At 55.9% G+C, this 27,794-nt stretch overlaps 2 protein-coding genes across 2 annotated transcripts; both read left to right on the top strand.

Annotated features, from left to right (window-relative positions):
- GID4 (GID complex subunit 4 homolog) lies at window positions 64–14,367 on the top strand. The gene is made up of 6 exons (XM_018064783.1): window positions 64–495; window positions 4,955–5,014; window positions 8,645–8,752; window positions 8,828–8,929; window positions 9,578–9,708; window positions 11,625–14,367. The coding sequence occupies exons 1-6, from the start codon at window positions 307–309 to the stop codon at window positions 11,686–11,688; spliced, it is 654 nt and encodes a 217-aa protein (XP_017920272.1). The 5' UTR covers window positions 64–306; the 3' UTR covers window positions 11,689–14,367.
- Window positions 17,643–26,477, top strand: DRG2 (developmentally regulated GTP binding protein 2). Its single transcript, XM_018064782.1, has 13 exons — window positions 17,643–17,822; window positions 18,540–18,700; window positions 20,259–20,348; window positions 20,851–20,911; window positions 21,181–21,271; window positions 21,785–21,857; window positions 21,974–22,064; window positions 22,196–22,293; window positions 22,544–22,620; window positions 23,591–23,679; window positions 24,263–24,321; window positions 25,380–25,433; window positions 25,718–26,477. The coding sequence occupies exons 1-13, from the start codon at window positions 17,759–17,761 to the stop codon at window positions 25,802–25,804; spliced, it is 1,095 nt and encodes a 364-aa protein (XP_017920271.1). The 5' UTR covers window positions 17,643–17,758; the 3' UTR covers window positions 25,805–26,477.

Below are 27,794 nucleotides of genomic sequence, written 5' to 3'. Positions count from 1 at the left end.
CTGTCCCCGCCCGCCAATGGGCGGAATCGCCGAGCCAGCCTGCTCCCGCCCCTCAGCGCGCCCGAGCCAATCGGAAGGGGTGTGTGTGCGAGCGCAGGCGGGGAGGGGGTTCGCTCAGGACCCGGAGGCCCTGCTCGCAGGTCCCGGGGTCCCGGTGGTGGCCGGAGCGCTCGATCCGCTTGCGGCCGGCGGGTGGACCCCGCCCGCCCTACGCGCGCGCCGGCTTCTCCTCCGTCTGCCCTCGGCTTCCGCGCGGCGGCGGCGGTTCCTCCCCCTCCCCCAGCCCTGGCTCCGGGGGACCCCGCGATGCCGGTCCGCACCGAGTGTCCCCCGCCGGCCGGTGCCTCGGCCGCCTCCGCCGCCTCGCTCATCCCGCCGCCGCCTATCAACACGCAGCAGCCCGGCGTGGCCACCAGCCTGCTCTACAGCGGCTCCAAGTTCCGCGGCCACCAGAAGAGCAAGGGGAACTCGTACGACGTGGAGGTAGTGCTGCAGGTGAGCCGGCGGCCCGGCCTCTCGAGACGGCCACGGACCGGGCTGCGCCGCCGCCCCCTCGGGCCCGCGGCCACGGACGGGCCTGCTGTCCGGGCCTGCCGGGGGCCCTCCGGCGCACCCCAACCCTGCGGGCCCGAGCCGGGGACCGGCCGCCTCAGATCCGGCCCTGCCTCCCCGTGGCCTGTCGCCCCGGCAACAGTCTTTCTTTCAGTCCCTCTCGGACCCCGTCCGGGAAACTCTCCAGGGATTCCCTCTGACTCTGGACGCTCCCAGGCCCTAGACGTGCCTGCTGCCTCCCACGTTTTCCTCGGTCCCATGAACCCCAGGCCCTGGGACCCGCCTCCTTCTCCGGGGGTTTCCTCCTCGGCAGAGCTTCATCCGCCTCCTCTCTCCATCAGCCCCGGGACCTGAGGGCCCCCATCCCACCTCGACTGCTGCCCCATTCCTTAGCCTGGGCACTCACATCCTAAGTGGGCTCCTCACAGTCTGTTAGAAGCTGATCTCCTAGCCCCCAACCCATAGTCTCTTCCTGGCTCAGACTCCTGACACTCCCTACTCCCCACCCTCTAGCCACTTTCAGTCCACTCCTGTTCTGTCCATCTGTCTGCCCAGACCTCCCCATCTCTCTGTTCTCCTCCTTCCTGGCTCTAGGGGACCCTCTTACTGTATTTTTAACTTTGATCCACATGTCAGGGCTTCCTTCGTAGTCTCTGATACTCATGCTAGGAAATGTAACTCACCCACTTTTATTTCTCATATGGTATTTCCTCCCCCCATCTGACCTGGATTTCTGAGAACCTGCTGCCAGCTCCTAATGGCTTTGGAACTTTAGCTTTACCTGTCCCAGCTCCTTCCTGCACTTCACTCCTCTCATGTCGATGGGAGCACACTTGACATTTCCTCCCGGCCCAAGGAGATCGGCAGTGGTTAATCCTCTTTCTTCTCTGCCTTCCTGGAAAACTGTTCCTCCTGTCTGTCTGCCCAGGCCTGCAGCAGGACCCACTTCCTCCTCCCTTCGCCCTATTGTCTTCAGTCTGATACCTCACCTCCTAAGCTGTGCCTAAAAGCTGCTCCAAACACTGTCCCCTCAAAGGTCTTGCAGAAGCTTTGATGTTCTGTCTGAGGACAGAATGTAGGATGTAGATGTAGAATGTAGGTTCTGTGTGAGGACAGAATTTTTCTCCTGTCCTTTGCTCTTTACTGATTTTAAATCTCAAACAGCCTCTCTTCTCAGCCTCTCTTCTCCCACCTTAAAGACAACGGGGATATGTTTTGTCTCCACCAACTGCCGATTCATCTGCCTCTTTTTATCTTACTGCTTTGTGGGAGTAAGTCTTTTACTTTAGATCAAGAGAACTCCATCTCTGTTAATTGTGTCTCTGGTCTACAAACTGAAGTTTCTAATATGAGCTATGATGTTTATCGTAATTAAAAAGATGGGCATTACCTGGTGGTCTCATGGTTAGGATTTGGCGCTTTCACTGGACTGTGGCCCAAGTCCAGTCCTTATTCGGGGAACTGAGATCCTTCGAGCTGTGAGACAAGGCCAGGAAAAGAAAAGGGTCATGGCTGAGTTATTTCAGCTCTCACCATTAGACGACCACTGTGGCAGTCTCCCTTCTCTTCTGCTCCAAATGTGAGAATTGAGTAGGAAGATACAGACTCTTTTACATTTTGCAGTTCATCATAAAATTCTAGAAGTGAGGTGCCTGGTGTGGGTCATGTTTGGGATGATCTTGACTTGGGCCCCTTGTTGAGTTTGATGGTGTCTAATGGGGTTGGGGACCAGTGGCGGAGCAGCCTGGTATCACAGACAAATCTTGGTTCCTGCGGCAGCTCCCCTCCCTGTCCTCAGTGTGTTGTTTCTGAATTCCTGCTGGTGCCAATTCCCTTGTGAACCGGTGGGAGTAGGGATTGGGTTGGTGCACAACTGACAGGTCCCAGGGTGGCCAGAGTGACCTGGCCAGTGGCTGGAGGCCACTTGGAGTCGGCCATCTGCTGGTGGGGGCGGCAGTCACACCCAGGAATGCCGCCCTGCACCTGGATGGGTAGTGTCTTACTGTCGCAGAGAGTCTGGCCTGTGAGTTGCCCAATCAGCTGGTTTTTCAGCCACAACTGGGTTCTTGGGCTCTGTCATCTTAGAAACTTCTGACTTTTGTAACTCCACCTCTCTCCTGCTTTCTATTTTTCATAGGAGCTTTATTGAGGTATGATTCGCCTGTCACACAAGTCACACATGTAAGGTGTACAGTTCAGTAGTTTTTAGTGTGGTCCCAAAGCTGTGTAACTGCCACTGCAGTCTAATTTTAGAACATCTTCATTACCCCCAGAAAGAATCCTTAGGTGCCACACCCCTCCAACACTATTCAGTTGCTAAGTCATATTCGACTCTGTGACCTCATGGACTGCAGCACACCAGGCTCCTCTGTCCTTCACTAACTCCTGGAGGTTGCTCAAACTCATGTCCATTGAGTCAGTGATGTTATCTAACCATCTCATCCTCTGCCGCCCCTTCCTCCTCCTGCCCTCAATCTTTCACAGCAACAGGGTCTTTTCCAACGAGTCAGCTCTTCGCATCAGGTGGCCAAAGTATTGGAGCTTCAGCTTTAGCATCAGTCCTTCCAATGAAGAGTTAGGGTTGATTTCCTTTAGGATTGGCTGATTTGATCTCCATGCAGTCCAAGGACTCCAGCCCTACACAACCCCTAATTTTTCTTCCCCTAAGATTTGCTTATTGTGGCCTTTTCACGTAAAGGGAATCATACGGTAACTTTCTGTGTCTAGCTTGTCACACTGAGCACTGTGTTTTGAGGTTCGTCCACATCACAGCAGGAGCCAGTGCCCCCTCCCTTTGTGTCGTTGTGTCATCGTCCCCTAGTGGCTCTGCAGCATTCTGTTCCTCTGCTGATGCGTAGATGGCTGTTTGTGGGTGTTTCCTCTCTGGGGCTGTCATGAACACGCCACTGCACATTCACGCGCGAGTTGTTATGTGTACATTGTCCGCATTTCTCCTGGGTGTCTCCCTACCAGTGGAATAGTGGGTTGTATGGTGACTGTTTGTTTAACATTTGGGAGCTGCCAGGCTGATTTCCAAAGTGGTAGCACCATTTTCCATCTCCACCAGCAGTGTCAGAGGCTCAGTTTCTCCACGTCCCTGTCACACTTGTCACGGTCCCTCTTTTTGATTATAGCCTCACCCCATAGTGGGGGTGAGGTGGCATCTCTTGTGGTTCTGATTGAACTTCTTTGATTACTAAAGATGGGCCTCTCTTCATGTGCTTCTGGAGTGCTTTCTTTTCCCCTAAAATTGCAATTTGAAGAGTTCTTCAAATCTTTGTAAGGTTCCGACCTGGTGGTGGTGTCGTTTTTTATGTTACTGTGACTACTCTCTTTCTCCTCTGCCATCCAAGAAGCCAAGAGTGAAGTGAGGGCCGGGTCACTGTAGGAGAAATATTAGGAAGAGCAGCTGTTGGACACAGCTGTGCTTCGAGCACCTTCTTGCTGAGGCCTTTGCCTTGTTCTCTCTCACTGAGATGCTGGCTGGTTGCTGGGTCGACACCCTTGGTTCAAAAAGATCAATTTGGGCAGAGAGGGAGAGACACATGGTTGGATGGAGGCCAAACTGAAATTCTGATTCTCAAGCATGTGATAATCCATGCAAAATGTTAGCCAATTTAGTTGAGTTTTTAATCTTATTAGCGAGTATCCTTGCCACCTGATACCCTTTCTGGCAGCTGTGAAACCCAAACTGTATTGAATTTGGTGAGAATCACACCCTTGAAACAAGGCTTCGGGTTCAAGCCACGGGTCCTTGAACACAGCTTCCTTGCTGACCCCTGTAAGTTCAGGTTGGCTGCTCCATTTTGTCGGATGCCCACGTTGGCAGGTGAGGACGTTTGCAGAGCTGCGGTGCTTTTGGGGTGCAGACCTTTGTCCACTGCACCAGACAGTGGGACTGCTCCAGCTTCGTGAAGCTGCATGCTTCAGGCTGGCCGAGCTCACTGCAGCTTTGAAGCACCACTTTGGTGTTTGACTCATGGTGCACTGGAAGGTATAGGGTCCTCAGATCTGAGGAATGCAACAAACGTTCCTAGTTTTTTTCTTTTTTTAATATGTATCTATTTATGTGGCTACACCTGGTCTTCCTTGCTAGCATGCAGATCTTTAGTTGCAGCATGTGGGATCTAGTTCCCTGATCAGGGATTGAACCTGGGCCCCCTGCATGGGGAGCGTGGAGCCTTGGTCACTGGACCACCAGGAGAGTCCCCCTAGTTTCTTAACAGGAGGCTTTACTCAGCATTAAACACTCAGCTTGCTGCTGGACCCGGGAGACCCAGCTGTACCAGCCTCCAGGCTCCCTCACTCCTCGGCCTCCAAGGGGCCTCTGCATGCTGGACGTGCTTCTGCTGTCCCTGGTGGACCCTGCGTTTGTAACAAGGCTTGTGTCCTATCTTTTCAGCACGTGGACACGGGGAACTCCTACCTTTGCGGGTATCTGAAGATCAAAGGCCTTACTGAGGTAAGTGCTCTTCCCGCAGGCGGGGGCCTGGTGGGGACAGCATGTTGGGACCCCGGGTGTGAAGGGCCAGTGAGCTCGACTCTGCAGGCCTGATTCAGGAGCCCCATATCTTGAGTGCAGTTATTGTAAGGGAGCAGGAGCAGGCAGTGTGGATGTGTGCATTCACAGATGTTTAAGTTTATCAAAAGGTCACCATGTGACCAACACTACTGATTTTACTTTGAGCCTTTTTGAGGAAAACAAAAATATAATCAGAGCATCGCTGCTGCCATCATGGTTAGTTTCACTTTCTGGAGTGAGCAGCACCCCTCCGAGACCATGGCCCTGGAGGTTTCTCCGGCATAAGGAGCTGCTCCCTCCCTCAAGGCCAGCTTTTCAATCTTCAGAACTCAGGAATATCACAGGCGAGAGATAGCACCCTCTGTCTTCCCACTGGCGAGCAGGAAGGGGGCCTGGCCACACTGCTCAGAGTAGTGAGGGGCTGGCAGACACCCTCGCCTCCTCCTGTCCCACAACCTTCACCTGTTTGTGTCAGTTGGCTTACCTGTGAGGTGAGGGCTCCAGGTGCCCATTTCAGGGCCCGAGGGGATGCGGCGTCAGTGAGCGGGCAGCTGACCCCCAGGCTGGGCCCCCCACAGTCAGAAAGCACTGGTTTCCGTCCTCCTGTGCCTCTGGTTCTCCTGCTTTCCTGTCAGATGTCTGAGAGTCTCCTGAGAATTCAGTTGTTGAGACAGACCTCTGGAAACATATCACATCAAGTCGGGGCAGCAAGTGACAGCACGAGGAAGGACTCTCACCTGGGTCTGTGCTGTAGAAGACCGAGCAACAGAACACGCTCAACTCGCAGGTGGCCATACGTGTGTGTTGAGTGTAGGACAAAAGTGTTGAACTTCATATGGAAGCCAGCAGAGTCTGTAGTGTGGAATGGGGACCTGATTCCAAATGGTCACAGCAAGCTGCACACAGATGGTGGGCAGGACTAAAAACCCACAGACGGAAAGGCTGCAGTGGCCGTGTGGGGGCAGGTGGCCCGAATGCAGGGTAGCACCCCAAGCCACCCAAAAGCTGCTTTCCCAAGGAGGAGAGTGTCGCTGCCGGCTCTTCCCACTCGGAGCCACCTTCGTCAGAGGGGGCTGTGCTTCCTGAGGGTCTGTCATCCTGCTGGAGTCTTCCAAGTCTTTTAATTCACCTTTTTTTAAACTCTTTTTAACTGAAATATAGTTCCCATAGCACAGAATTCACCCATTTAAGATGTACAACCTGAGACTTCCCTGGCAGTCCAGTGGTTAGGACATCACGCTTCCACTACTGGGGCTTGGGTTCCGTCCCTGATCAGGGAACTGAGATCCCATGTGCCGCATGGTGTGGCAAAAAAAAAAAACAAAGCGCTGTTTTTGTTTGCTTTTCCATTTATAGTTGTGGAAATAGCAGATATCTGACTTATTTTAACGTGACTAATCAGCCATAGTCTTCCTCATGTATACGGAAATAGGGAAAACTAACTACATAATTGGAGATAACTGGCCTCCTACCTGCCTTGAGTCACAAACACAGTTTGGGAAGTTTTGTTTGCCTTGTGGAGACTGAATCCCAAAATTGTGAAGAATGGGTGTCAAGTGATACTCTCTTTGCATTCGCAGCCAGCCACCTGTAGGGAGAGGGGCATCTCTGGGGAGCCCAACATAGGTGGCTGGGAGCCCACCGGGAGGGTGTCAGGCCCACCACACATTCCCCAGACAATGCTGGGCACTCTGAGGCTGTGCTGGGTTTACTTGGAACACAGGTGGTCACGCCACCAGATGCAGAGACTGCCTTACTGGTCAATCAAATGTTGATATTCCAGAAGGTGGGTCTTCACGGAATGCTGGACTCACCTCCAGGCAGGCAGATGCTAGCCGTGCCCGCCCTCCCTTTGTGAGCCCCCTACCCCTGGCTGTAGTCAGAGCTTGAATGTCCTTGCTTGCCCTGCGAGGGGTTTTGTCTTTTGGGTTCCTTCTGTTCCTTCCTTCATTCATTCATTAGATATTTATTTTATTTAATTCTCAGTGTTTGTGGGTACCTAGTGGTCACCCTGGTAGACTGCCTGGAACATTTTAGAGAGGTCGGTGCAGAATCACTTGTTAGGAAAACTCGTGACTTGACCGTAAGCTTGTTCTTTGTTATTACATAGTAGGACCACTTGATCATTCATCCTTCTCTCTCTTTATGGACATCTTGATAAAATACGAAGATTCAAAACTCAGGAAGTCAGTATACTGTCTAGCCGTTAATTTAACGTCTCAAGTCAGCTGCCAGCTTACAAAGCAATTTTTCCCTTGGCAGGTCTTTCTCAAATGATTGCTATAATTTGGTTTATACCTTTAAAAATCAGGTTTCCGCTTAGGCAGTTTTGGTCTCTACAATTTTTTGGCTCTGTCTGTGTCGGTATGTGTTTGAGGAACACAGTGCCACCATTGGGGTGAAGATTTCAGTTTTAGGGGGATGGCAGATCTGCCGTGTTTCAAGTTCACTGCTACAAGGGCAGGCTACTTTGGCATGTGCAGTAAAGTGGTCGTGGCCTTCCTGGAAGCCCCAGGCCAGTGAGGCTGCAGTACCCTGCGGGGGTGCCGAGCCACCTGGCAGGCAAACCGGCAGAAGTGGCAAAGCCTTGGGAATGGATTTAAACCGGTAGATGTTTAATACTGAGCAAGAGGGGCTGACGTAGGGTGTGAGGAAGAGAGCAGGTCCTCCGTGGTCTCGGGACATCAGGATGGTGACCTGTGCTCTGCTGGGTGGGGGTCGTCACAGCACCCCCAGGAATGACCCAGGCTGGCGGGCAGCTCTGAGGGGCTGCCTGGTGACACTGAAGGGTGGCCTGGTGGGTGGGTTTTTACAAATGCAGAGAAATGGTAAACTTTTTACAGTGGTTACTTGTTCTTCCGTTAACTTTTTGCAAATCTTTTGTATGAGCAGAGGGACAAACAGCAGGGTTATTGGGAGTATTAACATTTCAGGCACCCGGTCAGGATGACCACTCGTTTGCTCTTCTGGTGGTTGTGGTTTCCCGGGGCAGACATGGTCATCAGTGTTTCCCGTCATGTAAGTTGTCTTAGCTCACATGATAGAATTACACGAGTGCCTCTCACATCGGGCTATTCGACAGCCCCTTCCCTGCCCCTCAAACCTGAGAGCTGGCGCACCAGGGACAGACTGAGCCAGTCTGAGAAGCGATGACCAGGCTGAGCCATGAAGACGAGGCTGTGATTCCGCAGTCTCTCTGGGTGTTTTCCTTGGAAAGTACAACCTATCAAGTTACCATCTGCTCTGTATGCTAGAATATTCAGAAGTAACTTGTCCAAGTTCTTTTCTGAGCCATCAACACATCACAAGCGCGCCAAAGAAGGGTTCTCTGCTTCTGACAAAGTCCCCAGAATCCAGGAGACATCCCACCCCCACCCCGGGCCCCTCAAGTCAGGCTCCCTCCTCGGCCGTGGGTGTTGCTGCACCTGCCTCTGGTCTGGGTGGTCGCCCAGCACTGTGGTCCTCTTTTCAAAGTTCTGGAGAGAAATTAAAGCGAACTTGGTTTGTTCCTTTGTGAAAAGTTAGAACTCCTGTTGGACATCTTGTTTGATATTTGGGTTTTTGCCACAGGAGTACCCAACCCTCACGACCTTCTTTGAAGGAGAAATAATCAGCAGGAAGCACCCTTTCTTAACCCGAAAGTGGGACGCTGACGAGGACGTGGACCGGAAGCACTGGGTGAGTGCCTCGGCCCCGCCCCCAGGCCCACGGCCCCGCCCAGCCCTCATCCTTTGCTCTGCTTTTGGCTTTCAGGGCAAGTTTCTGGCTTTTTATCAGTATGCAAAATCGTTTAACTCAGACGACTTTGATTACGAAGAGCTGAAGAGTGGGGACTATGTCTTCATGAGGTGGAAGGTAAGGGGGCCCGGCCTCACCCTCTCTGCTCTGTGACCCCTCTCCCTCTGGCTTCACCTTCCACCCTGCAGACTGGGTCATCCTAAGGGTCCCATGGACTTGGGAGACCCCTCTTCTTAGCCCCTAAGTGAAGTGACCTCCCCGGCCAGCCTCTCACCCGGGCTGCGGGCCATCACAGTGCCCCTGGTCCCTCCAGCTCAGGGAATGGGGGTGGGTTTCCCTTCTAGCTCCTGAAGAGTCTGTCAGGTGGGCTTCCTCTGGTACTTCCTGAGCTAGAGCCACGGGTACCAAGTTCAGGAGGTGAGTTTGTGAGCCTCCACCCACCTCCAACCCCAGGCCCCCAGCCTGTGGGAAAAAGCTGTTTTATTTTGAAATCTCGCCAGTGTTTCTACAGACCAAAGCCTGTAGCATCCTCCTTCCCAGGCTCTGTGCTGAGAACCGGGGCCGGGGCTTGGCCCAGACCTGAGTCCCACCCCACAGCCTGCTCCCGGCTCTGACCCTAGCAACCTTGAGATATGGGGGCCATGCTTGGTCTAGAACACACAGGTGGCACATGGTTCACGGTCACCCAGTGAGGCTGAGAGTCAGCTGCAAGGGGCAGGGAGGCCTGGGGGCCGGAGCTGCGACACTGACCCTCTGTGCATGCAGGAGCAGTTCCTAGTCCCGGACCACACGATCAAGGACATCAGCGGTGCTTCCTTTGCTGGCTTCTACTACATCTGCTTCCAGAAGTCAGCGGCCTCCATAGAGGGCTACTACTACCACAGGAGCTCGGAGTGGTAAGGACTGAGAGCTTGGCCACACTTCCCGAAGTGCTCACATGGGGGCTTGTTTGCCTCCCCAGAGCAGTGTAAATGGGTGCAAAGGTGAAGTTCTGGGTACAGGCATTCACTGCTGAATGCTTTCAAGCAGCCCTATTTTCAGCTACGTTTATCTCAGGCTTGTGGGTCTTGTCTTCATTCCTCCCAGACTCAGTAGTTAAGAGTGTGAGATCCCATGTGAACTCTGCTGTCGGCGGCCTTTCTGATTTTGTGCTCACCTTCCTGCTCAAAGTCGGTTGGTAACCAGGGCCCGTGGGCCTTACGGGCCTGCCTTCTGCCAAGGTGACAGCCATGTGCTCCTGGGTGTGGCCTTTGCCACTGTTGTGGGGCCTCTCATGGCTTTTTGAGCTTCTGTAGGTGCCCTATCCACCTGAAGGGTGGCTGTGCCCTCAAACACCTGATTTCTTCTGGATGTTGAAGCTCTTTATTTCCTGTCAACTCTTGCATGCTTTAAAGGTTCATGAAGAACGCTGCCCAGGGCTGACCAGCAGTGGCCAAGGGGCCCAGGGGTTCCGTGCTACCCTGGTTTCTCTGAGAACAGACGTTGGGATTTCAGCACCTGTTCAGTTTTCAAATGAGTGTTTAAAACTTTTGGTCTTCTTTTAAAATCACCAGGTTTATTGAGAAGCAGCTCACGTGCCATCTAATCCCCTCATTGAAAGTGTAGAGTCCAGGGGCCCTTCATGTCAGCACGGTTTTGTCACTCGATTTCAGAATGTTTCCACTGGCAGAGAGGAAGCCCTGTCCCCCTAGGAGCCGTCACCCAGCTCCCCGCCCCTACCAGCTGCAGGCACCACTCATTTGCTCTGAGTATAGGTTTGCCTGTTCTGAGCGCTTCACGAATGTGGGCCCGTGCACTGTTTGCCCTCTGGGTCTTGTCATTGTGTTTTGAAGACCCCATATTGCATGTTGAGTGCACGTCAGTCCTTCGTCTTTATTGCTGAGCAATTTCCTGTCATGTGGATGGGGGCCACATTATCTTTATCTGTTGATCAGTGGATGGACCTGTGGCTCATCCCCACCTTCTGGCTGCTGTGGACGTGGGTGTGCCCAAGCCTGTCTGGGGCCTGCTTTCAGTTCCTCGGCGTATGCAGCTGGGGCAGGTTGCTGGGTCATGGGTGAGTCTGCGGTCACTTCTTAGGGAACCGTTTCCCTCAGCAGTTGCAGCTTCCCGCTCCTGCCAGGGATGCACACGGTTCTGCTTCTCCTGCATCTCCACATGCCCCCAGCACTCAGATGTCTTTGTGATGCCGGCCAGCCCGCCGGGAGGGGAGAGCTCTGTTCTGACGGCTAACACGATGTCCTTCCTTGAGGTGTTTGGCAGAGAGATGAGCTACTTTTCCTGTGCTGCACCTCACTCCTCTGTGGACAAGTGAGGGAGCTGACACACCATCCATGCTGGGTGTCCCCAAATGGGAGCTGTCCCTGCCTGTTTCTCTGTCCCCTGTTTCACTCCTGAGAGCACCCATCACGGGGTCATACTCCCTGCAGAGCCCCTGATGCTCTGGAGTCTCACAGCCATGTCCAGGGAGGAGGAAGATGGAGTCGCTGAGGTTGGGGGTGTGGCTGTGATGTCATCATTGCAAGCCCTCCAGATTCTGGGCGGATCAGCACGTGCCCGGGTCCCCTGGGAGCTCTGAGGGTCACACGACTTCAGAGGGAAGCAGGGTGGTGGAGCAGGCAGAGGGCCTGGTCTGCATCCTCCCCGAGAGGACCAGCCTCTCCTTGCCTAAGATAGGCTGTCGCTGGTTCAGTTCCCCTGAGGAAGCTGAGATAAGCATACATTTCATCTGGGCTTGGGGTCTCCTGGGGTTGGGTTCCATACTCTGTGTGGTTTTCAGGATGCTCTAACTCCTCCGCCTCTCCTCCCACAGGTATCAGTCGCTAAATCTCACTCATGTTCCAGAACACAGCGCCCCCATCTACGAATTCCGGTGACAGCGGCTCAGAACAGTAACCAAACAAACTGAACTTGGCAAAAAAGAACTTTGCCGGGAAAACCGGGTACCTGCCAGAACCGGGAGAACATGTGTTCCTGTTTCTTCACGAGCAGACTTGCATCGAAAGCATGAATGTCAGCCCGCAGCATCCGAGGAGCGGCCAGCCCGTGGGGCAGGTGGAGGGTGACCTCGGCTCTTCCTCCCTCCCTGTGAGGTTTGGTCGTGAGCTGTTTCTAGGCTGCCGTCAATGCACTTTTCCTTCCTGCACAGCTAACTTCTGTATCCCTGAGACGCACAGCCCTTGCTCCACCCCTGCCTCCAGCTGCATAGGTCAGCCCCAGCCCCCCCCGGGCCACGGTGCTCAGTGGTCCCCACCCAGGGCCCCTGCCCCCAGCTGCTTAGTCTGGTAAGTCAAGAGAAGGCAGAGCCCAGCTCCCACGTGCCCCTGGAGTTCCGTGCGGGGCGCAGGCCAAGTGCTTAGCGAGGGCGATCTAGCCAAGCTAGCCTGTGGTCAGTGGGTCCCTTGGGCCTGCTGTTGGGACCATAGGGTTTGAGGCTTCCAGGTCCCTGGCAGGAACAGACTCCAGTCCTGCCCACTCAGCACGTTTGCTCCAAACTTTTGAACTTGAGGGCAATACTAAACTTTAAAAAAAAGAAAAGTTTTTTTATTACAAAATTATTTTTATGGTTCCTTTAGCAAGGACCCTATGGCAAATGCACAATTATTCAGAATTACATTTTATCGTTTTCACATTGAAAACAGCAAATGTTGACTTAGTAATTTTTATATCTATATGTAAATGTATATTTAATCAGCCAGCAGTTTGAAACTGGTCACCTGGTGAGACGTTCTGCAGCATTGCATCCATTCTAGTGCTAAACGTGAGGACCATTCTGGGGGCCAGTTTAGCACTTGTTCCTCCTCCTCTCGCTACTCAAAACAGCAGCGCTTCCAGCAACCTCTCCCATCAGGCAGAAGGGGCCGCTGCAGCCCTAGACCCGCAGCTCAGCGGTGTCGGGGCATAGGAGGGGCTGAGCTTGAACACGCTCAAGTAACCCGAGGCTCATGTGCCAAAGTATGTGTGTGTGCGCACACAGGCGTGCGCTGCTGTTTTGTTTTGTTTAAATGTTTAGAGAGCTTCATGTGGCATCCGCTACAGCCCCCATATGCGGCAAGGCCTAGGAGGTTTGGTGACTTCTGGTGATTTATAGACTCACTCGGAACATGGGAGGGAAAGCTTTAACCGAGGGGTAGTGTTGCCATAACCCACAGGAGCAGAACTGGCGCAGGGGACAGGTCCAGGGCGGAGGGAGAAGGCGTGAAGCCCTCCGGTCTAGGTGAGTGGTGGGGCGGGTCTCTTAGTCTCAGAATCCTTTATCGAAGTACGTGTTGTATGTTGCTGAGATTGCATGTCAGGAGAAGCCTTAAGGAGAAGTGTTGGGAAGGTGGCTGCAGCAGAAGGATGGCTCACGTCTGTCTGGAGAGATGAGTCAGAAACATCCTCTTGATTTTAGAGCCGGCTGGCAACATGGGGGCCAGGTGGCGTGGGCTCCCTTTCCCTGCCCCCAATTTCTCAGCGAGTAACCAGCGCCTGCATTTTGCCAGCTCCTTGAAGGGTTCAGGTACCCCTGAGGGAAAGGCGCCCCCCCACCCCCCGCCCCCAGCCTCCCGGAGCTGGTCGGGGCCCACGTGTGTGGCCGTGAGTGGGCAGCCGGTGGGCTGGACAGGGTGTCGGCATGTTGCTGCTGCTTGGCGGCCCAGGTGGGCAGGGCTCTGCTGTGGGCTGACTTCCTTGCTGAGCCAGGGGTCAGATGCAGTAGTGTTTGGGGATGAAGATGTGGTACATTTGTCAGCTCTTTGGGACACACCTGTGATAAAGGTTGGTTCTCGTAAAATCCTGACTCTCAGGGGTGCAGAAGCAGGGGTTTCTCTATCCCCCGAGGAACCCCCAGACCCTCCACCCTGACTTAGTTCCCGGGGGAGCTTGGACCGTCACCCCCAGCTGTGGTCACTCCCGAGCCTCCTCAGTAATCCATGCACCTCTGGTTCTACGTGCAATGCTTCTGGTGGACACTCTTGTTCATCACTGAGAAACCAGTGCGGGTGCAGGCTCCCCACACCTCCCTTCCCCACTCAGGACCCAGCTCCTGCTCCTCTGCTCCGCTCTGCACGCCCAGCCTGCCTCTGCCCGGAGCCCCCTCTTCCCACCCATTGCCCTCTCCAACTCCACATGTCTCACCTGTGGACGGACAGACTGGCGCCACCTGTGCAGCGCTGGTTCCATGGGTGACATGCACAGCAGACTCCAGGGGGCAGAGGGGCTTTTCAATGTCTTTTGCTTTCAGAAACAGGGAATTTATATTCTAAGGCCTTGAAATGATTTTGTTTTTCCTCATAAAATAGTCAGATAAGCTAATTTTTAAAAAGGAAATGCCATTGAGTATGTGCATTGTGGTTTAAAATTACTAACGAGTTCTGGGAAAGAAAAGTAATATTTGATTTTGAATCTTACATGTTTTTAAAAATTAGATTTGAATGGGCAAAAGGATGAGTATTTTGTTTCTTTGGGGAGGATATGTGGAAAGGGTATGAGAGTTTGGGATGGAAGAAGTATTTTGCAGAGCTATCAATGTCCAAATAATTTTTAAAAAGTAATAAAGGTATTTAAGCTTCAAATCTGCCCTATTTCTAAATCAAGACAGTTCTGGTGGATTTTAAACCTTCCAGTTCAGGAAAGTGCAGGTTCCATCTGTGGTCAGGAACCAAGATCCCACCCACTTCGGGGCAACTAAGCCTGTGTGCCACATCTACTGAGCCACCACAAGGGGCCTGGGTGCTGAAGCTAAGACTCGAAACAGCCACAAATAAAATTTTCAAAATAAAAATGGTCCACATCAAAAAATCCTTTAAAAATTTACCATTTTAGCCAATTTGAAGTGTACAATTCAGTAATGTTAAGCACATTCATAGTGTACAAGCTTCACCACTGTCATCTCCAGAACCTTCCCTGCTTCCCATAGTAGAGCTCAGTCCCCGTTAAACACCAGCTCCTCACCCCCAGCCACTGACATCCACCACTCTACTTTCTGTCTCTATGGATCTGACCACTCCAGGGACTTTGTGTACGTGAGTCACCAGTATTTGCCCTTTTGTGACTGGCCTGTTTCACTTAACGTGTCTGAGAACTTCCTTTTTAAGGCTGAAGAACAGACCACTGTATAGACCACTTTCGTTTATCTGTTCATCCATCAACGAACGCTTGCGTTACTCCACTTCCAGGGCATTGCAAATAATGAACATGGGTGTACCAATTCCTCTTCAAGTCTCTGCTTTCACTTTTGGATGTATACTCAGAAGTGGAATTGCTAGATCAGATGGCAGGTCTATTTTTAACTTTTGAGGAACCTCCATACTGTTTTCCACAGTTGGCTGCACCATTTTACATTCCTACCAACAGTGCTGGAGAAGGCAATGGCAACCTGCTCTGGTATTCCTGCCTGGAGAATCCCATGCACAGAAGAGCCTGGTGTGCTACAATCCATGGGGTTGCAAAGAGTCAGACATGACTGAGTGACTAACACACCAACAGTGCCCGAGAGTTTCAATTTCTCCACGTTCTCACCACCACCTGTTACATGTACATACATTACACACATCCTAACGGATGTGCGGTGTTATCTTACTGGTTTTGACTTGCATTTCCCTAATGGCTAGTGGTGTGGAGCACCTTTTAACATGTTGGCTGTATTAATACGTCTTCTTTGGAGAAATGTCTACTCAAGTCTTTTCTATGTTTTAAAAATCAGGTGGTTGTGTTCCTGTTGGTCAGTGACTTCTTTATATATTCTGCTTATTAACCCCTTATCAGGTACCCGGCTGGCAGATATTTCCCCCCACATCTTGGGTTTACTTTTCACTCTGTTGATATGGTATCCTTTGATGCACACGTTGAATATTTTCGGAGATCCAGCAGCAGCCTGTCTAGAAGTTTGTCAACTCTCAAAGATTACTCAGGCGAGGGCCTCCCCTGGTGGTTCAGTGGTTAAGAACTCACCGCAATGCAGAGGATGCAGGTTTGCTCCCTGGGTGGGAACTAAGATTCCCACATGCTGCACAGCAACTAAGTCCAAAGATTCCTCGGGTGATGTGAACATAAGAGGTTCCTAGTTGGCTTCCCAGGCTTGGGTCTGGAGGACCCAGACATTCCAAGCAGGAAAGGCTGGTTTGATCTTGAGGTTATTTCCTGGGAGTGGCCTGATTCCACATTATTTATGAAGAAAGAGACCCTTTGGAGCCTGCGAGTGAAGCAGACACAACAGCAGAGGTCCCAGGGTTCTTGGAAGATGAGTCACATTTCAGGACATTTCTGTGTCCCTGAGTATAAACCGATAGCACACCTCCTTGGGCACAAGTGTGGCGGTGGGAGCCAGGAACTGCCTCTGGGGCAGAGACCCCCTCTCCATGGGCCAGGGCTCCATACCTGCCTGTACCTCTCAGTTCCCAAAGGCTCTCCCCTCCCATCCCCTGTGAATCTCACGGAGCCAAACATGTAGGTGTTCTCCGCACAGTCTACCTGTTACCCTGCAGTCACTGGACTTCACATCTCAGCCCCGCTGTTAATAGCTTGAGCTGCTGGGTCAGGCACTTTACAGGGCTCGTATCGTGGCTTTGTCAGCAGTGGAGGAGAAGAGCAAGCTGGACTTACAACACCCCTCTTCAGCCCAGAGCCTTGTGCATAATGGTGTTGGCAAACATGGGCTGAATCTGGGGAAGATGTAACACCACCAAGGAGACTCGACTGACAGTGGCTCTGGCATTCAAGGAGGACTTTCGAGCAAGCAGATTATTTCACTTTTACAACAACCGTGTTATCCCTGTTTTTAGAGTGTAGAAGAGGTTAAGAAATTTAACCAATTCTCACAGTTAACCTTGAATTTGAACACAGCATGATTTCCAATATACTGCTCCCCACTCCCAACCTTGTATTAAAAACATACAGAAGGGAATTTCCTGGAGGTTCAGTGGTTAAGACTCTGCACTTCCACTGCATAGAGCCCAAGTTCAGTCCCTGGCTGGAGAACTAAGATCCTGCATGCCTTAAGGCCTGGCAAAAAAAAAAAAAGCATCCTCAGAGAGTTGTGTCTCTGTCTCCCCTCTTTGTCCCTGTGCAGACTCCCGGAAGAAAGGCCATGTAAGGACAGGGCAAGAAGGCAGCAGTCTGTAAGGCAGGAAAAGGGCCCTCACTAGAACCCAGCCATGTTGGCACCCTGACCTTGGACTTCCAACCATGGGGTCACAAACAGCCAGACACAACTGAACGACTGAACAACAACTGTAATATCTAACAGTCTATCCAAAGTCAAAATTTCCCCAATTGTCCTCAGAATGTCTTCTCATAACTGCTTTTAAAAATTTCAACCAGAATCCAGGCAAAGTTCACATGTTATATTTAACATCTTTTAATCTGGTACAATCTTTCCCCCATCCCGTCCACCTATATCACTGACAATTTTGAAGACAGCCCACTTGTCCTATAAAACGTACCACTTTCTAGTTTGTCTGATGTTTCCTCAAGTCTAAACTCAGATACAGCATTTTCAGGTAAGGATCGCACTTAGGAGACTGCATCCTATGAGGAGGTATCTGATTGGCAGGTAAGAAGGCGAAGTTGGGGACAGACGTTTAACCTCAACGCAAAAGAAGCCACTAGGCTTTCAGCTCGGCGCCTTTTCCTTACACCAGCAAAGCCGGCTGAGCTGGGGACCCGCAATGCGGAGTCCATCAGCTGAGGGTCCCTCTCTACCTCCCACGCCCCATTCCTGCCCTCCTTCCCCTGGCCCCGCCCCGCCGGCCGGGCTCCGCCCCGGTCCGGCCCATCGCGCTTCCCCAGCCCCCGCCAACCCAGGGGCCGGAACCAATATCGCTCCCCTCGACGTCTCCCGCCCGGACTCTGAATACCCGAGCTCCGTGGGCTTCCGGCGCAGGCTGGTCGGCCGCAGCTGACGGTGCCACAGTTCACGGGTCCGCTGCTGTGTCTCTGGCTGGTGCGCCCGGTTCAGCTGCCGCCATGGGAATCTTGGAGAAGATCTCCGAGATCGAGAAAGAGATCGCCCGCACGCAGAAGAATAAGGGTGAGGGCCGGCCCCGCGGGGCCTCTCCCGCCAGGGCTGCGGGCGGCGGGCAGGAGCCATCGGGGCCGGGCGGGATCAGGGCCGGACCACAGGGCCGAATGGAGAACCTCAGCTCCCGGAGCAGCGTCCGACTTGGATAGGCTGGGTCGACATTCGAACTCGGGTCTCCTGGCGGCTGGGCCTGGGGAGTTAGCGCTCTGCCCTTTAGTGGGGGGCCGTCCAGGAGGAGACCCAACAGGTACATCCTTGCCGGCAGCCTGGAGCCGTTAGGTGGATGGAAGCGGTCCTGACTTGAGTCTGGTGGACCTGGGTTTGGGCCCGGTCTCCAAGCTTGGGAAGTCACCTCACAGTTCTTGGCTCTGCTGCACTGAGTCACACCTTGCAGGGCAGCTGGCTTCCTTGGCCGCTGCCTGGTGAATACTGAAGGACTTCATCTTCCCAGCAACAGCAGAAAAGAGCCCCAGAATGTCCCCAGGAGTGGTACCGCTAGGGCTGAGAACCCCTGACAGTGGGTCTCCAGGTCTCAGTAAGGAGCTTTTGTCCTAAGTGAAGTGAAAAGCCAAGGGCATTTTAACTGAGCGTGGTTTTCTTCTCCTCTGATCTCCTTGACATCGATTGCTACCTGGCTCTGGGGCCTCCAGGCCAGCATTCAGAGCATATGGGTCCCTCCCAGCCCACCCTGGACACTTACCTCCCGTCTTGTGCTGTGTCTTTTAGCCACCGAGTACCACCTTGGTCTGCTGAAGGCAAAACTTGCCAAGTATCGGGCCCAGCTCCTGGAGCCGTCCAAATCGTCCTCATCCAAAGGAGAGGGCTTTGATGTCATGAAGTCGGGTGATGCCCGTGTGGCACTGATCGGATTTCCCTCTGTGGGTAAGGTCAGTGATGGGCAGCGTGGGCCCCAGGAGGAAGGCAGCTTGTCTCCGCTCCCACCCGGATGCACCTCTTCCCTGCCTCTGAGTCGACTCCACAGATGGAGGAGAGTCAGCCTTTCCAGGGTCAGGCTGCACCCCTTTGTCAGCCCCGCGGGGGTGTTGTCACCTCCCAGTCAGAGAGGCTCTGCTGGCCTTGGCCTCGTTTACTGAGTGTGCACCACGTGCCAGGCACACTCTGTCCCTGCTCCCTCAGAGCCCCCTAGCTGGGAGGTGGGGGCCAGGAAAGCGGGAAGGGCAGGTTTGGGAGCCGGGGCAGCTGCTCTATGAGCAGGTGTTTGAGCCCTGAGGAGCAGACCTTGAGGTGGAAGGCAGAGTAGGCTCACGGGCCCAGGTGGGGCCTGGGGCGCAGCAGCAGTGGCAGGAGGGGAGGGGGGTGACAGTGAGGCCTTGAACTGGCCGGGTGCGACCTCGGTGCCCAGCTGCCCCCAGGCAGGCGGCCAGTGAGCACAGCCAGGCTCCGACTCCTTGAACATTGCTGGGGACTCATTCATCTTACCCTTTTCCTTCAATCTCACTTTCCAATCTGTAAGGCATTCTCTCCTGGATGAGAAGCCCAGGCTGGAAGGAGCCACTCTAGTGACCAGGGGCTATGCTATTGGGGTCTGGGCCCTACTGGGAATCAGGGCCCTGAGCACAGGAGGGCCCAGACCACCCACTGCAGGGGTCAGACGGGTTCAGGGATGTCCCCCAGGTTGACCTCTGGCAACCGTGACTCTCAGGGCTGCCTGTCTGCCCACACCTGTCTGCACCACCAGGTTTTTATCTTTCCTGAAGTTTCTAAGAGGCACCCTGTGTGGAGAATGTGTGACTGTAATTCTTTCACAAACCTCATTCTGGGGGCCTGAGGGTGTGTAAGTGAGCTGTGCCCGGCTTCCTGCTGACTAGGATGGGGCTGCCAGGCCAGGTTGCCCTCTTGGCACGGCCCACTGCTTTGCTGGCCTCTGGGCCATAGCATCCATCACTAGGGTCACCGTGCTCCCTGTTTTATTGCCTCCTTCATGAGGTTGGTATCAGGAGAAGGTCCAGAGTCCTCCAGCAGAGACTGAAGGTCAGGTCTCTCAGTCCACAGAATGGACTGGCTGCAGGGTCCATCCAGACCCTTTCCCGCTCACCCTCCCCCACAGTCAGCTGTCTCAGGCTGGAGGATCCCTATCTCCTTACCTTCACTGGAGTAGCAGCTTTGTGCCATGGGGCTGTCACCCAGTTCAAGTCTGCCAGGCGCAGGAGGGTCTGAGGGTTCCGTGGAGCTGGGGACGGGCCCTGATACAGAGCGGGAACCCTCTTAGGAACCAGGTCCCTGTGTCCCTCACTCCAAACAGGCTTGAGGCCTTGAGCACAAAAGGGCTCTCTGATGTCCAACCCCCACTGGTCAGGGCCCAAGGTGACTTTTCCAGCTACTGTCATCACACCCCAGCCAGGGTGATTGAGGGGGGCGCCCAGTGTGTGGGCTTCTCGAGGAGGCAGGGCACGACTCCCGCTGCAATGGCCTTCTCTCTCCTAGTCCACCTTCTTAAGTCTGATGACCTCCACCGCCAGCGAGGCTGCATCCTATGAATTCACAACCCTGACCTGCATCCCTGGGGTCATTGAAGTAAGTTGGGGTTTGCTGGGTCCCAGGAGGGAGGGTGAGCTTGTGTGGGGGAGGGGGTTGGTGGGGGGAGACTTTTGGCTAAGCTGCCCTGGCCTCAAGCATGGACACCTCTGGGGACTGGGGCTGCTGGGACCCTAGAGACGCCTGGCCCATCCTGCAGTCCAGGCTGGTTCCAAGGATCTGCCAGTGTGAAGCCCTCCCTGGTTCCCTGAGGCTGGCCAGCCAGGTCCTGTTCTCCGTGAAGCTTTGGAGCTCTGGGCAGCCGGGGTCCTGTAGCCTTGGACCTCCCACCTACCCCGTGAGGTGGTTTCTTTGAAGCGCTGTCACCACCAGCAGTGACTACTGTGGTTCCCTCCCAGGAGGCTTCCCCACTCTCAGGACATGGTCTGCGCTGGGCTGGCTGGGGTGGGACGAGGCTCAGACCTGGCCCTGGGGCCTAGCCGGGTTCGGCCAGGCCCTTCCCAGCCTGCCGGCTCCACCTCACTCCTCTCCTGCTTCCTAGTACAAAGGCGCCAACATCCAGCTCCTGGATCTCCCTGGAATCATCGAAGGCGCAGCACAAGGTGGGGGCAGGAATGGGCAGTGGGGGTGGAGGCTCAGGCCTTGGTGGGGGCACAGTGGGGAACACTACTCCTCCCCAGGTGCTGATGTCGGCTTCCTCCTAAAACTCACATCTCTATGAGTAGGACAGGGTTTAAGAGACATGCCTGCTCCAGGATGACAGGTGGCAGAGTCCATGTGGGTCTGTAAGGGGAGGAGTCTGGGCTCTCTGGGCTAGGGGTCCCACAGCCCTGCACTTGTCACTGTAACCAGTACCCCCCCTTCTGACCAGGGAAAGGCCGTGGCCGGCAGGTGATTGCTGTGGCCCGCACAGCTGATGTTGTCATCATGATGCTGGACGCCACCAAGGGCGAGGTTCAAAGGTCTGTGGTGGGGCAGGGCAGGCTGGCATGCCCAGGGAAGCCCTGGGGTGAGTGGTGGGACACTGGCTGCAGCTCTTGTGTCCCTGAACTCCTGGTGGGTGGTCCAGGGGCACTTGGCCCTGTTACACATGAGAGCAGGGGCAGGGTGGTCCACAGCTGCACCCAGTGTGAGTGGCCTCCTCAAGAGGCTTCTGTGTGGAGGCTGGGGCTATGCCATGCCGGCCTGGGTGTGCCGAGTGCTGCCCAGAACCCACCAGGAGCCCAGCCCCAAGCAGCAGAGCCTTGCTCACGCCCTGACCTGCGGCTGAGGGCACACCAGCCCGTCTCCCCTTGGGTTGGCCAGAGTGTCCGGGGCTCTTCCTTGTTGTCTCTGGTGGCTAGAAGCGATGTTCGGGAGCTGGTGGTGTGGGGGAGAGGGCTTTCTTTGTCCAGGTATGGGGTTGGGGGCTGACTGTGATATGGAGGCAGTGCAGCCTGCCTGGGACCCTTGTGAAGGCTGTGGGGCTCCACCAGGTCTCTGTTGGAAAAGGAGCTGGAGTCGGTGGGCATCCGCCTCAACAAGCACAAGCCCAACATCTACTTCAAGGTGAGGCCCATCACCTGTCACCTGGGTGCGAGCTGGGGGCTAGGCTGCCAGCACGTGGGGTAGGGCGGGGCTGCAGCTGCCCCTCCATCAGTGGTGCCTCCTTCTCTCTCCTCCAGCCCAAGAAAGGAGGCGGCATCTCCTTCAACTCCACGGTTACACTGACTCAGTGCTCAGAGAAGCTGGTGCAGTTGATCCTGCATGAGTACAGCATCCTCACCAGAAGGGCAGGAGGAGGGGGCGGGGGTAGGTGATGCAGACTACCTGTATGGGGCCTCCTGGTGGGGGTGGGTGGCGAGGGGCTGCTGATGCACAGGTCATCCTTAACCTGAGCCCCTCAGAGATCTTCAACGCTGAGGTGCTCTTCCGAGAAGACTGCTCCCCAGACGAGTTCATAGACGTGATTGTGGGCAACCGCGTGTACATGCCATGCTTGTATGTAAGTGGCACCAGGCCCTCTGGGAGGAGGAACCCCCACCCCAGCTGACCCGGCAAGAGCCTCACCCCAGGGGCTGCTGAGTCATGCAGGCACATCCAGCCAGACCCCTGAGTGCAGCCTGGTCTCTGGGAGCTGGACTTCAGGCCCCTTCTGCTGTACCCCCCTCCCCCTCCCCGAGGCAGCAAGGGGGTCTGGTCCTGCACAGCGTTGCTCCTCCCCTCCCCAGCCCCCTCTGCCTTTCCAACCCTAGGTCTATAACAAGATTGACCAGATCTCGATGGAAGAAGTGGACCGCCTGGCCCGGAAACCCGACAGCGTGGTCATCAGGTGAGGCTGAGCAGAGCCAATCTGTCTGGCCTCTGCGCAGCCCGAGGCAGAAGGCCGTCCTGGGGCTGCTCATGACCTGGGCCAGGTCCCAGGCTGACCAGGTTGGGATAGGAGGAGATGTGGGGTGCGCTCTGGTTCAGGAAACAGAAGGACTTCGCCCACCGAGGTCCATGGTGAGAGTGGTTAGGGCTTCGTGGCTTAGCAGTTAACCAGGGAGCCCCAGGCTGCCGCTGAGGCCCTGGGAGACGTGGCTTCTGTCATCTCCACCAGAAGGGAAAGGTCCCAACATCCTCAGGTGGGGCTTCTCTGAGGGGTGAGTCCCGGGGGCCACCTACGCCCCGGCCTACCATGGCTGCAGAGGCCTTGCAGGGGCAGCCTGGCCTCGTGCCCCGCCCCCTGCCGCACACTGGCTCCACCCACATGCTCTGTAGCACCACAGTGAGGCTTGGCTCCTGAGGAGTTAAGACCTTGGGGACCAAGAAGGTGGTCTGGGCCCATGAGAGGACCGCTTCCTGGGTGTCCCCAGCATCCAGAGAGCAGCAGGCACGAGGGTCACTCCTCAGGACACCTACTCCCCTCCTGCTGCCACACCTGGGCCGCCGGCCATCCTGATGTGCTCACTCTTACCTTGGGGGAGGGCGGGACTCCACTCAGGACGGTGCAGCCGCAGAGGACCAAGCCAAGGCCCACTCAGCCGCTGAAACCCCTGCTGGGCTGCCGTGGGGGAGGGCTCTGTGCAGTCATCCTCTGCCCCCAGCTGCCCTGGCCGTCACAGGTGCCCTGGGCCCTCCAAGAGTGCCAGAGAGATGGCCGGGCTCTGTGGGCAGGAGCGTGATGGTGACGGGAGGCATGGCAGCTGAAGAGCCATCGGGCCCACCAATGTGCTGCCCTTGAGCACCATCAGGGCCGTACTAACCTGGTGCCAGGATCCCCAGGGCTGCTCTGACCAACCCCTCCTTCCTCCCGGCAGCTGCGGCATGAAGCTGAACCTGGACTATCTGCTGGAGATGCTGTGGGAGTACCTGGCCCTGACCTGCATCTACACCAAGAAGAGAGGCCGTGAGTCTGGCGCAGCCGCCCTCCCCTTTTTGCTGACCCTGGCCTAGCAGGCTCTATGTGAGAGCCTCTCCTGTTTCCAAGCCAGCATCACCCTCTACCTGGGCCCTAGTGGCACAGGAAGCCAAGTTCCAGGGGCCGCTGACGGGGAGACAGCCCAGCAGTGGCTTCCCCAGTGGTAACAGGCCCCACGTCCAAGCTTTAGGGAACCAGTAGCACAGGAGCCTCCCCCAACTCCCAACCCTGAGCACATGCCTTGCAGCTGAGTCTGGGCAGTTAGCATCGGCAGAGGGAGACGAGCTGCCCAGCTGGAGCTGGTCCAGTCCAGGTTCTCCTGCAGGTCCCCTTGGCCAGGGCTCTCACGGCTGACAGTCTTGCAGGGGTCTGCACCTGGACGGGGGTGTGTTTTGATTTTCTGTGTCGAGTCAAGGCTGTAGAGCCTGCCTGATCAGGACTCTTGGTGAGGGTATGCTAGAGAGTAGGGGGGCAGTTGGAGAGTGGAAGGGCCCTTGTTCCCTGTAAAGAGAAGCCCTGTGGTATCGCACCCTGGCTCTGCTGACTCTCACCCACCCCCCAACCCATGCAGAGAGGCCAGACTTCACGGATGCCATCATTCTCCGGAAAGGGGCTTCTGTGGAGCACGTGGTGAGTGAACCTGCCAGGGGTGGGGAGCCCCTCCCGTCCCCTCGGGGTCCTGTCTGATGTCCTCCGGGCACTCGGCCGACCCTCAGCCACATGCAGTCAGGCACTGGACATGCATCCCACCACCCAGCTGCAGTCAGGCATGGAGCAGCGCCCACGGGTTGGGCACGGGCTCGCTGCCTGGCGCAGGGACACCCGAGAAGCAGTGGTTGTCACCATCTTGTCACACCAGAGCTGCCAGGTCCTCGGGGCCCTCCAGATGTTCAGTCAGGAAAGCTGCCAGCCTGGGCAATTCCGGGTGGTTCATTCCAAGTCATGTACCCCGAATGCTGGCCCTTCCACATGCCCCCTACCCCAGGGGGCTGAGTGGTTCCTGCACCCCATCACCAGGGAGAGTCTGTGCTGAACAAAGGAGCCCTGCTGCCTGCCAGAATTGGGTCCTTTGTGGTCTGCAAACTCCAGTCCCCCGATCCTGGAGATAAACAATCCCACACGGGGTGGGGACTGCAATGACCAGGGGCTGGGGCCGCAGCCTGTTAGGTGCCCTCGGGAGCTGGCCCTCCTTGTTGCTGCCCCCTGCATCTTTGCAGGGGGCACAAACCCCAGCCCTTTCAGGCCCCTGGCCACCAGCTCTAGAGGTTATGGGGCTTCAGCCATGCCAGGAAGGAAAGTGGAGAAGCTGGGAGCAGAAGGGTATTCCAGGCAGTGGGTGGCAGGTGCAGAGGCCCAGAGGCAGGAGTGACCACAGGGTGTGGGCTATGTGCTGCCAGCTGGCACGGAAAGTGCAGGGGCGAGGCTTGCTGCAGAGGGGCCTGGGTCTCAGCCCAGGGAGGCCTGCCCTGCAGGGCCTCCCTTCCTCCTGGGACACTTGCCCATCTGAGGGAGCAGCTGTCAGGGCTGCTGCTCTGGCACAGGGGGCAGAGGGCCCCTTCCGCTAGGACCCAGGTCCTCCTGTGGCTGTGGCCCCACAGCCTGCAGGTGCCCTGGAGGCAGGAAGCGGGAACATCCAAGTTGCTGTGAGCTGAGGCTTCATGAGGCTCACTGTCCCACTCTCCCTCTAGTGCCACCGCATCCACCGGTCACTCGCCAGCCAGTTCAAGTACGCACTTGTGTGGGTAAGTTTCAGGGAGGGCGGCCCCATCCTCCCATGTAGGGACCAGGGTGTCCGTCAGCCCTGCTGTCCAGATGTACAGCACACATGCTGACCCAGACAGGACACGGGCCTCCTGCTTTGGGGTCCAGGGCGGTCTGACTCCTGGGAGTCCTGCTGTCGAAGCTGCACGGTTTGCCTGTGCTAGGACCCCCACTTGAGACCCCAGCACCGCCCCGCCCTCCCCCTGCAGCTCCGGCAGCCTCAGCTGGGTGCTTCAGAGGCTGACGAGCCCCTCCCCACCCCCAGGGCACCAGCACCAAGTACAGCCCACAGCGGGTGGGCCTGACACACACCATGGAGCACGAGGATGTCATCCAGATTGTCAAGAAGTAGTGCCCCCACCCCCACCCGTGGGATTCACTGGAGCCCAAACCAGCAAAATACACACCCACCCTGGGAAGGGGGCTCATGTCTGCTCTTTCCACATTTCTTCAGTGGGCAGATGATAAGGAACTCGCTGGGCGGAAGATGAGGTTGGGTGGACTTGGCCGGGGTATTTCCTGTGAGACGGGCCCCGGAGGGGTCCTGAATGTGGGTCCCTGGGCCTGTGCCCACTCCACTCCTTCTGGAGCAGAGGGAGGTGGTTTCCCACCTCCCTGTGCTGGGGCCCGTGCAGAAGCTGGCTCAGTGCTGGGCGGGGACGCAGGTCTGCCTGTGTCCTGGGGGCCTCTCAGCTCCTGCCTGCTTCTCTGGTTCTCAGGGAGGGTGCCACCCCAGACAAACACCCATCCCTACCCCAGACCTGCCCAGGACTGCCCTGTGATGAAAACCAGAGATCTGGGGCTTTAAAAGCACAGTTCATGCCCCCCCATGGCCTGACCAGTCCAGAAGGGTCACCCCTTCTCAGGGCAGCCCCTGCCCAGCACAAAACCCAGGACCCAGCCTGGTTCATACCCCTAGGGTAGGGAGTTCGGAGTCCGGACACTGTTTTCTCTCCGAACCCCATTCCCTCCCCAAATCTTGGCTCTCCTTTCTGAAATAAAAAGGTAACCATGACTCCTGTTTACTAAGGACAATGTGTTAAGTTTTCAGAACTCAGGTGCCAGCTCTAGTTAAGGGCAGCAGTGAGCGGGTGGAGCCTGGGCTTGGGAGGAGCAGGGTAGAGGGGGAGTGGGGGCTTCTGCAGGGCTCTGCCCCAGGAGAGTGGCCAACACCCTGGGAGGCTCTGCAGTGAGAGCGGTTTGGCTCCTGCTGCTTCTGCAGGCAGGGTGGAGGGGCCCCTCCCTGGGATGGGGGGATGGTAACAGACTTGGGGGGATAGCCCGGTGCTGGCTGGCAGATAGGGGCAGAGCCACAGGGGGTCTGGGGAGGGGCTGGGGTGTGGAGCACGCCCACAGCTCTGCTCTCCCTGCTGTTCTTGGCTCCTCTGAGCTGCTCAGTCTCCTTTCCAGTGACAAACCAGGAATAATGGACATTATTAAATATGCATGGGGCCCAGGCGGGCAGTGGGGTGGGCTGGGCTTCTCTCCCAGGCCAGCTTTTCCACCGGCAGCTGCACTCCTGGGGCTTGGCCACAGGAACCCCATCAGGCGGCATGCGGGCAGGGAGTGCACCACAGGACCCAGGTAAAGTGACTTGGCCTGGGCCCTTGGGGGTCTACCCCCAGCCCTGGGTGCAGGGGTAGGGGGTGCAGTGGCTGAGCTGGGGCCTTGTCCTGACCCACTGTGAGGTCCATCTTGGCCTTGGCTTTCTTCATCTGTGAGACGTGCGTGATGCTCAAGGCCTAGTACAGTTCTCTTGGTGATGGTAGGCTGCCCACCTCAGCCATGAGGTCCAAAGGGAGGGGTTCTGCCTTGGTGATGGTTGCCTCATATGTGGGGAAGGGCCCTAGGCTCACAGGGGTCACCTCTAGGCCTGTCTGTTCCCCAGCTGGGCTGGGGAAGGATGAGGATGAGGCCAGAGGTCTGGGTATCCCTGGACAGTGTCTGGTTGGGAGGCATGACTGGGGCTGTGGGCAGTGGCCCCCCACATCCCTTCCCATGGGTGGGCTTGTTTCCGGGGCAGTCTGGGTGTCTGTGTTGGGTCCTGGGCCTTCTGGATCTGTGGTCAGCAGAGTTACGCTGTCTAGTCTGTGCGAGGCTAGGTCAGCATGACCTGGCCCTTCACAGATCCTTATGCTGGGGAGGTGTCCCTGGGGCTGGAGGAGCCTCAACACCCACCTAATCCTCCTCCATGACTCTCCACCTGGACCCACGGTCACCCCACACCTTCTGCTTCCCAGACCAGACTTGTCATCTCCCCACACCTCCCATTTCGCCTCGGGCCCCAGGCCAGCCCACACAGCCATCTCTAGGGCTGCCACTTGACCTGAGCATGTCCCCTA

The sequence above is a fragment of the Capra hircus genome, chromosome 19 (genome assembly GCF_001704415.2).
Source record: "Capra hircus breed San Clemente chromosome 19, ASM170441v1, whole genome shotgun sequence".
Taxonomy (NCBI): domain Eukaryota; kingdom Metazoa; phylum Chordata; class Mammalia; order Artiodactyla; family Bovidae; genus Capra; species Capra hircus.
Note: the sequence above shows the minus strand (reverse complement) of the source record. Positions and strands in the feature narration are given on the sequence as shown.

Coding starts and splice junctions, on each gene's coding strand:
- DRG2 (XM_018064782.1), top strand. CDS start 17,759: ATGGGAATCTTGGAGAAGATCTCCGAGATCGAGAAAGAGATCGCCCGC. Junction 22,621..23,590: donor CCCGACAGCGTGGTCATCAG/GTGAGGCTGAGC, acceptor TCCTCCCGGCAG/CTGCGGCATGAAGCTGAACC. Junction 25,434..25,717: donor TCAAGTACGCACTTGTGTGG/GTAAGTTTCAGG, acceptor CCCCACCCCCAG/GGCACCAGCACCAAGTACAG.
- GID4 (XM_018064783.1), top strand. CDS start 307: ATGCCGGTCCGCACCGAGTGTCCCCCGCCGGCCGGTGCCTCGGCCGCC. Junction 496..4,954: donor ACGTGGAGGTAGTGCTGCAG/GTGAGCCGGCGG, acceptor CTATCTTTTCAG/CACGTGGACACGGGGAACTC. Junction 8,930..9,577: donor ATGTCTTCATGAGGTGGAAG/GTAAGGGGGCCC, acceptor CTGTGCATGCAG/GAGCAGTTCCTAGTCCCGGA.